Source organism: Kogia breviceps, chromosome 14 (assembly GCF_026419965.1).
Source record: "Kogia breviceps isolate mKogBre1 chromosome 14, mKogBre1 haplotype 1, whole genome shotgun sequence".
Lineage (NCBI taxonomy): Eukaryota > Metazoa > Chordata > Mammalia > Artiodactyla > Physeteridae > Kogia > Kogia breviceps.
Window position 1 is genome coordinate 26269825 of NC_081323.1, and position 14077 is coordinate 26283901.

At 60.8% G+C, this 14077-nt stretch overlaps 1 protein-coding gene across 1 annotated transcript; it reads right to left on the minus strand.

Annotated features, from left to right (window-relative positions):
* Positions 1-6583: 6583 nt before the first annotated feature.
* MSLN (mesothelin) lies at positions 6584-9681 on the minus strand. The gene is given in 11 exon segments (XM_067012890.1): positions 6584-6678; positions 6754-6941; positions 7139-7213; positions 7215-7230; positions 7552-7679; positions 7758-7900; positions 8076-8231; positions 8323-8501; positions 8768-8858; positions 9384-9442; positions 9600-9681. Coding segments are annotated over 11 exon segments (1212 nt in total).
* Positions 9682-14077: the final 4396 nt, after the last annotated feature.

Consider the following 14077-nt stretch of genomic DNA (forward strand, 5'->3'; position numbering starts at 1 on the left):
CCGCCCCAAGCTTTGCTGCCCTCTCAGATCCCAAACTGAGACTCTATCCTGGTGGGGGTTGGAGGCCACTGATCTGCCATCAATCAATTGATCAACCAGTGGACTGATCAGGCAGGGCTGGAGGCCAAGCTGGACCAGCTGGGCCCAGGCTAAGGTCTCATGAGACCTGACCCTCTCCTGTGCACGGATCTTACTAGATTCACATCACGAGGAAGGCCTGGCTGCAGTCACCCAACAGGTGCCCTTCAAAACCTCAGCCATTGCTGGGACCTCAGAGCCCCAAGCTCTGGAACTGGGCCTCAACCAGACACTGAGTCTGGACAGGGGCCACTTTTAAGCCCTGCTCAGAGCTCAGAGCCCAGCACCAACAGGGCGCCCTTGGGGGAAATGTGTGGTATGCATATGCTGGCAGCCAGAGCCTTGCTGTCCACACCTCCTGTATCTCTCTCCCCAACCCTGTGTTGAGGAGTCTGGCCTCCACCCCAAATGCTGCAGTCTGGGGCCCCTACTCCCTCTGCCCCTGCCTGTCTCCTTTCTGCCCAGTGCCAACACCTCCCTCCTGCAAGGCTTCCGGTGCCAGCCGGCCAGTCAGCTGTCCCGGGACCAGCTTGCTGCTCTGATCAGGAGAATGGAGACACAGCATGTCCTCCTTGGAGCCTGGCAGGTCAGCGGCAGCCCCTGCCGAGACTGCCTGGGTGTCGAGGACAGGGGCAGACTCCCTGGAGAAGGGCCCCAGGGACGGGCAGGAAGGGAGGCATCCCTGGCAGAGAACCCAGGCAGCAAGGGCCAGGAATGTGGTGCCAGGACACGGAGTAGCTCTCCTGAACACAAGGGCCCTGTGCTGGAGAGCTGCACTGATTGTCTCTAAGCCGACACAAGATGTGCCTCTCAGGTCACCCGATGGACAGGAAGTCAGCCTCTGAGGTGGGCTTCTCCCTCCCCTGGGTGATGTTCCAGCGTGGCCCACTTTGGACTGTTTCCAGGACTTCTCACCAATCACCCACAGACCCCTGCCTCTTGTTCTTGGTTTGGTGAGGGCTTGCCTACCTGGCCTCCATCTGGCACCTGTGGCAGGTCCTCCGGGCTCCCCAAGGGCGAGGGGTCTTCCAGCCTGCTGGCCTCTCCTCCACCTGGGCTGTGAGAGGGGCCAGCTGAGCCCACCTGGACCCACAGCTGACCCAAGCGTCACCAGTCCCGGAGTTTAATAAAAGGAAGAAAGGAAGGAAAGCTATTATTTTGTCTTATTATAAAATTAGTAATAAATCTGAAACAACCCCAAAGTAGGCCAAGTAAGTGGGACAAGACATCCAGGGAGGGGTGCATTGGATAAGCAGACCCTCAGTGAGCCAATGTGGTGCAGTGGGGGCTGGGGTGGGCAAGGGCTTGATGCCGGAGGGGAGGGGGCTCTCAGGCTGGGTCTGACCTGTTCTGAGGCCGGTTCTCATGTGGAGGTTGAGGCAGGAAGAGGAAAACATGAAGTCCAGGGACAGAGAGCCAGCAGGCAGAAAGAGGGGACGGGTGGACGTGGGGACGGGGGCCAAGAGGTAGGTGGGGGACCCTAAGACAGGCAGAGGGAAAGGGGCCGGGCAAGGAAGTGACACGCTGCCTGCCCTGCCCAGCTCAGCTGTCTGGCCAACCTGGCCTCCCGGCAAGGCCTCCAGGGCAACTTCGAGCTCCACCCCACCAACCTGCTGCTCTTCTAAGAGTGAGTGCCCCTCCCCACCCAGCGCCCAGCCGCGTGGGCTGAGAGTGCTCCCCAGGGACACCTCAGTCACTTGGAGGCCCCCCAGTTGGCCCCCCTCCTGACAGCCCCCCCAACCTTCCCACAGCCTGACACAGGTGAGGGAAGCCAACTGCCAGGCCTTCATCCGCCGTGCCGCCCAGGGCAACACAGGGCTGCTGGCCCACCTGCCCGACCAGAGGGCCACCCTGCAGCACAGGGCCCTGGCCCACCTGGTAGGTACCGTGGGCCAGCCGGGCCAGGACAGCAGGACCAGGCTCATGCTGACCTGCTGTCCTGCAGGGAGGGCCCCGCCCGAGTCTCAGCACCTCCGACCTGCTGCTCCTCGGGGTCCTGGTGTGTGACATGGATGCATCCAGCATCATGGCTGCAGACCTCCATGTGCTGCAGAACCTGCGGCGCTATCCCCAGCTGATGGCCGCCCAGCAGGCTGCCCTCAACAGGCTGCTGGCCAGAGGCAGGACCAGGATCGGTTGAGTGGGGCGCATGCCTTCTGCCCAGGCTTCCCCTCCTCCACATGATAGAGGAGGCAGCCTGGGGATCAATGTCCACAGCCCCACTGACCTGTAACCTCTGACCCAGCTCCCACCCCACTCTGACCCTGCAGCCTATGGGGTATGGGTTTGGGGTGCCCAGACGCCTGGGGTGGGAGAGTCTCTGCTGGGCAGGCCCTGGGAACGGCACTCAGGGAGGGCAGGCGGTCTGAGGGGTCTGGGTGCTGCTCAGGGCCCAACACAGAGCCCCCTTCGCACACCAGGCCCCCTGGCTTCTGGAGCCTGGAGGGGCTGCAGGCTCTGGGACCCCCTAGCCACCTACATCAGCCCCAGCCTGTGGATGCAGGTGCAGGAGGTAGGGCAGCGCCCCGGGGTGGGTGGGGATCCAGCCAACCTTCCACCAGCCTGCCCAGGCCTGATGGTCGGCCGGCAGCCACTCTGATGCCCAAGTGCTGTCCCCAGTCGCTCCCCATCACAGAGTTTCTGTCTGTGGGGAGGAAGGAGGGAACAGGTAGCCCTGGTGGCCCTCCCCAGGGTGTGGACTCTCCAGGCCCGCCTGCCAGGCCGTGGGCCTGGACTTCTTTGGCAGCATAGTGGCCATAGTGGCAGCATAGTGGCCACGGACAGGGCAGCTCAGCCAGCGTGATGCCAGGCGCTTCAGCACTGGCTCCCTCGAGGCCAAGGCCAAGTTGGTACCCTCATGGCCCAAGCGGGACACAGGTCAGTGTGGCCACCATGGCCTGGGGATCTCGCATCTCCCCCTGCTCGGGCTCCTCATCCCGGAGTGGGGGCACCAGAGGCATGGCACCCTCTGCCTGGACCTCCTGAGCTTGGCCCAGGGTCTCTGTCCAGGTTGGGGGGAGTGGTCAGAGTCTGGTGGGGCTGGACTGGGAGTTGAGACCAAGGTCAGGATTGAGTCAGTCTGGTCCAGGCCAAGTTTTTGGCTAGCAGTCAAGCTTGGGAAGGGTCAAGGTTAGGAGTGAGGTGGGACCCAAAGTCAGCAGCAGTGCTGACCAGCTGGGTCCTCAATACCCGCACTCCACCTTGCCACAGGGAGACCCTGCATCCGTGGAGACTTCACCACGGCCATGCTACACGATGACCTTTTCCTGGTGTGCTATGACTGCATGCAGCTCGAGTCCTGCCTGGGCAGCCGTGTGCTCAGGGCCAACCTGGACCCCCTGCTGCAGCACCCACTGCCCACCCAGTGCCAGCAAGTCGTCAAGGCCAAGCTGGCTCAGGTGCGCCAGTGACCAGCAGTGGGAGGCGGGTAGCGGGCCAGCCGTGTGGCCTGACCACCACCTGCCTCCCACTGCAGGTCTACCTGGCGGCGTCCCCAAGGAGCAGCTGCGGCTCATCCCCTTGCTGGCCTACCTCTACTCCCATGCAGAAATTAGCCAGTGGCACATCACGTCCAAGGACATGGTCGTGGACCTGCTGGCCCCAGACGGGGCCCTGGAGAACCAGACAGAGGTGAGGGTGGGGGTGGGGTTGGGCAGGGGACCCCACTGACCCTGGCCTTGCAGACCCAAACCCTGCCCGCAGGCCATTCTGCAGAAGTTCCTGGACCACAACAGCACCATCACCAGTGCCCTGCTTGTGGCCATCGGGGGCTCCCGCCTCTGTTGGATGAGCCCCCCCAAGATCCAGGCCATCCGGCCCTTGGAGTTTCAGTGAGCCCACCCAGCAACCCACCCCCCACACCTCGGAGCCACCTCCACTCCTCAGCCAAGGAAGGATCCGGTGGGGGCCCAGGCCAGGCCATTGTAGGTGATTAGCTTCCTTCCTATGGCCTCCATAACAAAGAATTACAAACAGAGTGGCTAAAAACAACAGAAATGTGTCCTCTCATAGTCTGGAGGCCAGAAGTCTGAAATTAAGGTGCCAGCAGGGCTGGGCTCCCTCTGAAACCTGTAGGGGAGGCTCCTTCCTGCCCCTTCCAGCTTCAGGGCTGCATCACCGCCATCTCTGCCTCTGTCACAGCTGGCTTCCCACTGTATCTGTGTCCAAGTTTCCTTCTTCTTATGACACCAGTCGTCAGATTTAAGGCCCACCCTAAATCAGTATGACCACATCTTAATTTGATTACAGCTACAATTAGGAAAGACCCTATTTCCAGATAAACTCACATTCTGAGGTTCTGAGTGGACGTGAACTTGGAGGAGACACTACTGAACCTAGCACCGAGAGCAAGAGGAAAGCTGTGGTTCAGAAAGAGGGAGCCAGGCCCATCATCCAGAGGAGGAGGGGCCTCTGGCCTGCCCATCAGCCTCACCCCCCACCCAGGCTGGCCGGAGCCCTGGACATCTCCTCCTGCCCTCAGAGCCGCAAGAACGAGCTCTATGACAACACCCAAAAGGCCTTCGGCAGCGCCAGAACCACAGAGGCCTACTACAGCTTCACGCCCCCCCACCTCGGTGAGACCTCGCCCAGCGTAGGGCACGCTTCCCAGAAGCCCCGCCCCAGAAGCCCCGCCCCTAGGCGGTGCCCCCGTGGAGGAGCTGTGGCACCTGGCCCAGGCTAACGTCTCCGTGGACATTGACACTTTCACCAATCTGAACCCCCGAGTGCTGCAGGTGGGCCCGGGGGCTACCCGTCAGGGGGTGGGGCTGGCCTAGCTGAGGATGCCTAGGTTACAGTCTGCAGTCCCCAACACCCACCCCAAAGTCGGAGGTGTGCAGGCAGTGTGGGCCCCAGGTCACTTCAGGTGTGTTCTGCCGGGTCTCACCCCTGCGCTCCAGCCAAGCATTGACCCCGCCCACGACCCCTTGCTCCCCTCGCTCCCCTCGCAGAGCCTAAGTGTGTGCAACGTGACGACGCTGCTGGGCCAGAACATGGGGGACCTGCAGAAGGCTCACAGCCACCCCACCATCAGCTCCTGGCTCCACAGTCTCAATCGGTCAGCCCTGGGCGAGCTGGGCCTGGACACAGACCCAGACGGCCCCACCGGCCTCACCCACTTGACCACTGGGACCCCCAACACCACCCCCTGGATGCCCCATCTAGTCCCCACCTCAGACCAGCCTTGGAGCACTGACCCCAGCTCAGGTATGCCTGCACCCACCCTCCCCACTCCAGCGGGCCATCCCCCCTCTGTCCTGTGTGCCCCCCCCCCCCGACTGCTACTAGCTTCTTGTCTTGCGCCCAATCTCATTCAGCGTTGGCCTACTCTTTCCATCTGCCTCCTTGGGTGACATCTGAGTGACACTGGCTTCACCCTGCATTGCCTGCTGAGGGACACCTCCTCCAAAATCTGCTGAGCAGCAGAAAGTGGAGAGTAGGGAAGCTTTGAGGTCCCCGTCGAGGCCCAGAAGAGCAGCTGTACATGGAGGTCCTCACTGCTCTTCCCCACCCACAGGGATGGTGTGAGCCCTGAGCCCGGCGCAGGGGCCGCCCAGGCCTGGGGGAGGCAGGACAGCCTGGGGGCTCCCAGATGGACTGAAGGGTGCTCCTTCCATGTTCCACCTACGGCAGCCCACCAGCCCACCTGAGGTATCTGCCACTTGCTGTGGCCCTGCTCTCGGGCCTCCTGTAGCTGCTGTATTGGAGCACCCCGGGACCCAGCTGGAACCACTCACAGGGCACCTGCCCCATGGCCTCCAAAGACAGCGCTGCCCCAGCACTACTTGCAGGAAAACCGGGGCTGGTAGGTGGAGCTGGATGCCTGCCTAGACCGAGATGCATGCCCCATGCCCAGGGGACCTGGCCATGTCCCACATCCTAGGGGCCTTCAGGGCCAGTCCCTGCTCACACCCAGCTCCCAGGACCTGGAGCCAGACTGAGTCACTGCCCCAGCCAGTGAGGGTGCTGCTGCCCCTGCCCTCTGGCTTCTTCCAGATGAAGAACTAGGGCTGGGGAGGGGTTTCCGCGGACTGACTTCGCTGATTGATTTGAATAAAGGACGAGGTTATCTTCCTGCCTGTGTCCCTTTGCTCTGGGCCCGAGGAGGGACAGAGACCCTCTTAGCTAGGATCAGGACTCCAGCCTGCCATCTCCTGGGGCAGTAGTGTCACCAGAAGCCACCCTGAGTGTTGGCCTGGCCTGGGGGGAGACCCAACAATGGAAACAGCATCAGGAAGGCCCTGAGGGCCCCACTGTCTGGAGTCCCTCCCCTTTCCAAGTGCAAAGAGGAGGGGTTGAAACCCAGGGAACCCTGTCAACTGGGCCACAGCCATCAGGGCCCTCTCACCCAGTTCTCAAAACACCACAGGGCACCTCTTCAAGGGAGGATGGGGCTTCTTTTATTGAGCTCTGGTGCCCTTGGGGTCAGACAGAGACCACCCAGGCCTACTCCCAGGCAGGTGGTGTCTCCATGGCAGGGCCCAGTTCCCAGAGCATAGCAGTGGGCTCAGTTCAGGATTAAGGCCAGGAGCAGACTTGGGGTCACAGTGAGCACAGGTCCAGGTCCTAGTCTGAGGAGGTGAGGGCCTCCCGAGGAGGCCTCTGCTCAGAGAAGAGGTAACTCAGACCCTACCCCTCACTCTGCCCGACACCACCCGGCTGGCCACCCCAGCCCACCTCGGACGTTAAAGTCCAGGACCAGGTAGCCATTGGGGGTGCCACCGTAGAGCCCCAGCCCCAGACTGCCCAGGTCCTCCTGCGACTGCCAGGAGATCCAGTCCCACAGCGGGCTGTTCCCCTCCTCAGCCTTCAGGCCCACCAGGTTTGCATCCAGAAGTTTCTGCACCTCAGCAATGGTCAGCGGCCGCCAAAGCCCCCAGACAGGGTTCAGGGTCTGCCTGCCTTTCCCCAGAAGGCTGCTGTCCTCTACTGTGTCCAAACCATCCCATGCTGCCCCACCCATAGACCCTGCCTTGGCACTTCCAGACTTTGGAGGGGGCTTTGGCTACCTCTCCTGAGACCCCGCCCCACCAGAGGCCCTGCCCTTCTCCATGGCCCTACCAGCACAGCCTCTCTCTGCAGCTTCTTGAATGTGGCCACATCCATGTTTATGTTTTGCTGACTGAGAGCCCGCAGGTACCGTGGGGGCCCCACCTGCCCACGGGGAGAGGGGCCCCCAAGTGTGAGACCTTACAGCAACCCCCAGTCTCACCCTCTGACAACAGGCTACCAGAAGCCACTTCCTTTACCAAGAGTCCCTTTTCCTAAGAAATTCCTGGGCCCCTGATTTGCCTGGTGACCACCTGACCCTCTGGGTTGGAAGATAGGCTGGGGGTGCCCAGAACTCACAGGGTCTCAGCCTACACACACTTGGAGGGATGGAGGGCACATTGACCACTGGTCATACCACCAGCGGGCTGCCCAATGAGAGGGGGAGCCTCAGGGAACACGCCCCCCATGTCCTCCCGGGCTCACCCAGGTAGGGCTTGATCCTTGTGAAGTATTCAGACCCGCTCATGTTCTGGAAGGCGATGTGGGCCTTGGGGTAGAGGACAGCCATCTGCCGTGGGCTGCATGTGTCCAGGTCCTGGGGCCTGGTCGCCCTGAGGAGGCAGCGTAGGGCTGGGCAGTGAGCTCAGAGCATAGCACACCCACCACACCTGACAGACCCCAGGACTCACCAAACAATGTTGAGCTGCATGAAGCCCAGCTGCTCCGGGCTGAGGAGGCACAGGTAGGTAGCAGGGAAGGTGGCCAGGGTGTCCAGTGTGGCCTTGTCCAGCTGGCCCCTTCCCGCTACATAGCGGGCAATGAGGGCGGCCACCTGTGGGAGGAGGCCACTCAGTGGCTTGGAGCAGGGAGAGACATATCCCCTGGGGCCTGCACAACCTCACACCCTGTGCAACCCCCAGGCCTGTACCACCTCACACTCTGTGCCCCCCAGGCCTGCACAACCTCACACCCTGTGCCTGCCCCTCCCCACCTCCGCAGCCAGTCACCTGAGCATCCATCCCATGCCCTTGGCTGACTTTGAGCAGAGATTTCACAGTCTCCAGGGAAGTCACATTCCACCTGTGGATGTCCTCGGGGGTCACCCAAAGGAAGAAGTACCTCAGGTGCTGGATGAGGGACTCAGGGTACCCCTGTGGGTAGAACTTCCGGGGGAAGGGACCGTGAGGGCCGCCGCCACTCCCCAGGCAGCTGGGAAGACTGCGCTACAGCAGGCAGGCGGGAGTCCTGAGCTACCTCATCCAATTTGCGCTTGAAAATGTGCAGCCGCTGGCAGGTGAAGGGCACCAGGTTCACCTGGTCCATCTGAGCGGCCAGCAGGGCTCCGTCCACACAAGCCTCCAGCTCCCACTCCTTGTAAAAGACAAGGTTTTCATCCACCACTTGGGCCTTCCGCCCCGGGGGGCAGGCCTTCTCTGCAGGGGCAGGCAGTGGGTTCAGTGCTGGACATCTCCTGTCAACCTCCTCTTCCTTCCACACCCACGCTGAGACCCTGGGCACCACAAGACTCTCCAGGCCTCAGTTTACCCATCAGCAAAATGGAGCAATTTTGTTCACTCTCCTGCATTGTCATGATTGAATGAGCTGAGTGGCTAGGAAGGGCTGCAGGTGTGGACAGGTGAGACCTCGCAATGCTAGCTCCCCATCCCAGTCTCCCAACGCAGCTGGGCACCGTGCTCACTCTCTGTGCCCCACTGGGCCCTCGGAAGGATGACGGTCACCTCAGGCCGCTGCCAGGACAGGTCCCGTTGCAGCCATGGGGTAAAGACACCCTGAGAACAGAGCAGGGCTGGGACTGAGCCGTGAGTGTCCTGGCTTCCAAGGACCCCCACCCAGGGCCAGAAAACCCTCCCCTGATTCCCCAGAGGGGCTTTACCAGTTCCGTGTCTGCAGCCTGAGCTCTGGAAGGTAGCGCCCACCATGCAGGGGAAGGGACACCAGGCTCGAGGGGATGGCAGGGGCTCCACCCAGGGGAGGAAGGAGGCAAAGTCGGCCCCTCCCAGCCCCGTGCACACTCCACGGGTATGGAAACAGAGGGTTAGGCCCCTCACCCTATGGTGTCACGGTCCACACACTGAACCAGGGAGCACAGGCCTCCCACATCCTCCTCCTGGGGCCCCTCTGCACAGGGCAGGCAGAAACCTGTTCCATGGTCACCCTCAGTTTTACCTGTGCCCCCATCACCACCTTGCCTCTGCCTCCAACCCCATAGGGCACTGTGGTACAGTGGGGGTGCCAGACACGGTCACCTCTGGGGGCAGAGACAAGGCTAACAGCCTGCCTGGGACTCAAGGCACCTGCCGAGATTCAGGACACTTCTCTGGAATCAGGGGCACCTGCCCAGGACTCAGGACACCTGCCCGGGAAGGGGCTGGGGGGCACTGCCCACAGCTGGAGAGGACGTGTAGAGCAGGTAGAGCCTTTCCTAAGGCCCCGACCCCCTGAGGACCCTCGGCTGCCCTCTGTGTTCTCTGCACACCAGCGTTTTGCGGCAACCCGCCCTCATGACTCACCGAGGCTGAGAAGGAGGAAGAGGCTGCCGTGGGTGGGAGTCCCACAGGACCCCAGGTGGGGTTGAGCAGTCTGCAAGGCCATAGTCTGTGGAGGACAGCCACTCTGATGTCCCCGCTGCTTCCCTGCCCCCACCATGTCCCCCTGCCCATGACACTGCCCCAGGCCAGTGCGGGGCCTTGGGGGGCTGCAGGGGCCTCAGGCCCCGGCGGGCTCCCAAGTCGAACCTTCACATGCCTCCACAGCAGTGTCTGTGCTGCCACTGGCCCTTCTCTCAGAACCAACCAGCACGCCTGCCCCGCCCCCTCTGGGAAACTGGCCCCTTCAGCCAGGGGTGTCAGGTCTGAGTCAGCCTGGCCCCCAGCTGTGAGGGCCCCAGCGGGCAGCCAGCAGCTGGCGCCTGTCCTCTTTCCCTGCAGGGAAGGGCAGGACAGGGCAGGAGAGTTTTGTGTGAGGAGGCAGGGCCGCCTCTGGCTCTGGCTGGCCTCAGTTTACCCCACTCAAAACAGGGGAGCTGAGCAGTTCCGGGCTGGGGGTCAGGCTGAGCGACCCCTCACCCTGCAGCGTGGCCACCCTCCCCTCCCACCCACAGCCGCAGGTGCTGAGCTTTGTGCAAACCCAGGGCCCTGCCAGGTGGACAAGGCCGGCAGGGCCCACCAGCCCACTGCTTTCCCTTCTGAGGTCGCTCCCAAAGCAGAGGCCCGGGCAGTACCAGAGGGATTTCCCTGGTAGCCTAGCGGTTAGGACTGCGGGCTCTCACTACCATGGCCCGGGTTCAATCTCTGGTCAGGGAACTGAAATCCCATGTGCCGTGTGGCGTGGCCAAAAAAAAACAACAAAGGGTGACACCCCTTCCCACCTGCCAGCCCTTAGGGTGGGGCAGTGGGTGGGCATTCTGGGGAGACCCCCGTGTGCTCTCTGTAGTGGGGTTTGGGGCCTGTGGACCAGTGTGGGTGGCAGGTGGGTGGGGAGCCGCTCCCCACAGAATATTCTCCCGGAGTAGGTAGGGGCCTGCAGGAGACCAAACTGCCTTCCACACCTGCCCCTCCCAGGGAGGCCCCGAGCCGGAGGCCACCTAGGGCTGGTGGAATGGAACCATCCCCTCCCCCAAACCTCCACCCAGGCCTGTGTCGGCCCCACCCCTGGCTCAGAAATTGGTGGTTGGGTGGGGGGGACACGACACGGGACACACGCTTATGCTTCAGCAACTCCTTTCAGCAGGGCAAAGAGCCCAGCCTTCGGGGAGTGTCCTGGGGAGCTCCCCTCCCCTACCAGGCCCCCAGAACAGAAAAGAGGCAGTTGAGTGGGGCCCCTGCCCCTGGGGTGGGTGAGGCCAGGCAGGAGCTATGCCTCCCCCTGCTGTCTCCCCTCAGCCCCCACCCCAGCCCCATGTAACCAGGGACCCCTTGCACCCCAGGTAGGGGCTCCCTCAGAACCCCTGCAGCCCACCGTGGGCCCTAGAATCTGCAACCTTCACACCTCCTACCCCCAGATAGGCCAGGTTGGGGCCATGGAGGCACCTCAGCTGTCTTAGGGCTGCAGCTTCCAGAGTGGCCCAAGTGTGACCTGCCAGAGTCACGTCTGTTTCAGGTAGTCCAGGGCACGCATATTTGTGTGACAAGCAAACAGTCCCCTCACCACGCTCTGTCTCCTTATACAAGGCTGCTCAGATGCTTCCCTTTCTGGTACCTGGGATGGTCCCATCTCCGACCCTGAGTACTTCTAGACCAATGTCCACCTGGTCATCTGTCACTCATTAACCACCTGCACACTCCCTGAGTGCCTACTGCATGTTGGGCCCTGCAGAGATGCTGGAGCAGGTGATTCAAGCCCTGCCCAGGACCTGGGGGTGGGCCTGCCTGCTAGCATGTGGGGTCTGAGGTCTGAGTGGACCACAAGCTCATCAGAGTGGCCTGTGAGGTAGAGGCAGCTGTGTCAGTGACAGAGGAACGGCCAGCTCCAACCCTGAGCCTAAGAACCATGAGCTCACAGCCTTCAGCAGGTGTGCAGCTGCAGGACACTGGCTGAAGCTCTCTCCTGCTCCACCTGTCTCACCCACCCCAGCCCAACCTCAGTCCCCAAGGTCTGGCCCTCAAGTGGTAGCACATGAAGTCAGACCACATTCCCTGCCAGCCTCAGGCCTGTCTGGTGAGAGCAGGAAGGGGCACGGATCACAGGTTTAGGGTCTTCAATGCAGGGTCATTTGGTCTTCCCCAAGCACAGAGATGCTGTGTGGCTAGCCTGGGGTCACATAGCATGTCAGGAGCAGCTGGGGCAAGGGTAGAGCTGACCAAGGGCACAGCCCTCTGAGGCCAGGGGAGGTTGTGCTTGCTGCTCCCCAAGTGAAGTGGGGACTAGGGTGGAGACATCCATGGTGGTCAGGGGTGGGGGCTGCCCTACCTCCCCTAGCCTGCTTGTTTGGGTCCCAGTACCAGCCTCCGCCTAATCCCTGCTCCCACCCAGAGCTGCTTGGCTGGAGGTACTGAAGGAAGTGTCCCCTCCCTCACGTCCCCCAGAATGCCCTCCATCATGACCCCACCCCACACAGATGAGGCCAAGGTCAGCCCCTCATGAGCCTGGAGCCTAGGCTGAGTGCGGGCAGACCCCAGTCACCTCCTCAGGGTCCGGGGAGCCCTGCCCATGGTGACTCTGATGTTCCAGGATTACCAGCCAGTTCTGCGCGTCTTCTGACTCGGTTTCCTCAACTGGGAAGCAGTAGGGCAAGAGGTGGGAGTCTCTGGGGTCTGTCAAGGGAAACAAACAAGGCTCTGCCAGCGGCTGGGAGCAGCAGTACTCAGGCCATAGGAATGTGTGGGTGGAGACCTGGGGGAGGGGCTGCAGGGGGCGGGGAGAGCCACCTCTGCCTCTCCCTCCCTGGGCAGTCATGGGAGCTCCAGATGGGCTGACAGTCAGGTACCAGGCATGTGTGCGGAGCCAAGGCCTCACCTTGTGGGGTCTTACTCTCCCATTTCTCAGGTGGTACAACAGAGGCTCAGTGCCGCAGAGAGCCCACAATTGCAGGGCAAGGCAAGGGTGTGGTCCCCGTCCCCACCCACCCACGGCTGGTGCCCTGAGGGTCTCCACTCCAGTCAGCAGGTTCAGTCAGTGGCCGCCTATCCAGGATGTGACTCCCTGACTCCTGGGAGTGAGTTCCAGGCTCAGGTCGGCGTGGTGGTGCAGTGGTCAGGTGGGGGGCTGCGGGAGCTCACCTGCCCAGGCACTGGCCATCTCCCGGATGGGAGGTGGAGACCACCTTTGTGCTGGCCAGATGCCAGTGTCTGCACGCGGATCCTGGCACCACAGCCTTTGTATGCGCCCCTGGAGCCAGAGTCCCTGGTGGCTCCCTCGATCCCTCCCACCCCGCCCCCCTGCCCTCCTATACTTTTGTGAATAAGAATTCCCTGTGTGGAATCTGTCCGGTCTCTGACCTCTCTCTGTGGGCTGGGTTTTCTATTATATACAGTCGAGCCAAATGCTAATTAGTACAGAAATCAGGAAGGCTGCCAGGTACAAGAACCAACTCACAGAAAGAGTAAGTGCCTTTAAAAAAAAAAAAAAGTCCTGTCCATAGATAACAACTGAAAAATTCTGTACAAAATATAAAAAAAACAGTTCCTTGAGGGCTCTGGGGAGTGAAGGAAAGAAGCCAGATTTTGGACGGGAATTGATACTTGAGGGAAGATGCCAGCGTGGATTTCCCTTTGTGGGTGTGGCTTTATGGTGTGCGGTGCTCAGACACCAGCAGAAATCCCACCATCTTTCTGGCTGAAAGAGCCAAAGGAAGGAGCCCAGAATAACTAGACAGCAGAGAGCATGTGGAGAACTCTGAGAAGGAGAGAGCCAGAGGAGGGGACCCCAAATTCTGTGTACCAACTCTACCCAGGCCTCTTGCTGACCCCTGAATCATGTGTGTGCAAGGCAGACAGCTCAAATGACAAACTGGCCAAGACTGAGCTCTGCACTTTTTGGGAGTGGCAGAGGTCACAGTTCAAGTATGACCAAGTTCATTGCCTGCCCAAACAGAAGCAGCAACAGACTTTGTAGGAATATAACAAAATGCAGTGTCTACACAACAAAACAGTCACAATGTTCATGATAAAATCAAAAACTGCTGGGCACAGGGAGAGTTGGGAGACTGTGACCCATTCTCCAGGGAAAAGAATCTGCTGAGGCCACAGTAAGACAGTATTAGAATTACCAGACAACAAGGTCATGGAAAAATGGGTTCTCATGAATGTAGAGGTAGGAAAAAAATGAAAATATTTTTTAAAGAACCAAATAGGAAATTTTAGAAATGAAAAATACAAAATCTGGAGTTTAAAAATCCACTAGATGGACTTAACAGGATCAATCACTTCCAACTGAGGGTTAGGTGAGGCCCCCCAATTGCACAGTTAAATGAATTTTGAGATGTGGATGGAAGGTTCCTCCGTGCCTACTTGCAGGAACTGCAGTTTGAGCCTGAGTTAAGAAACACTAT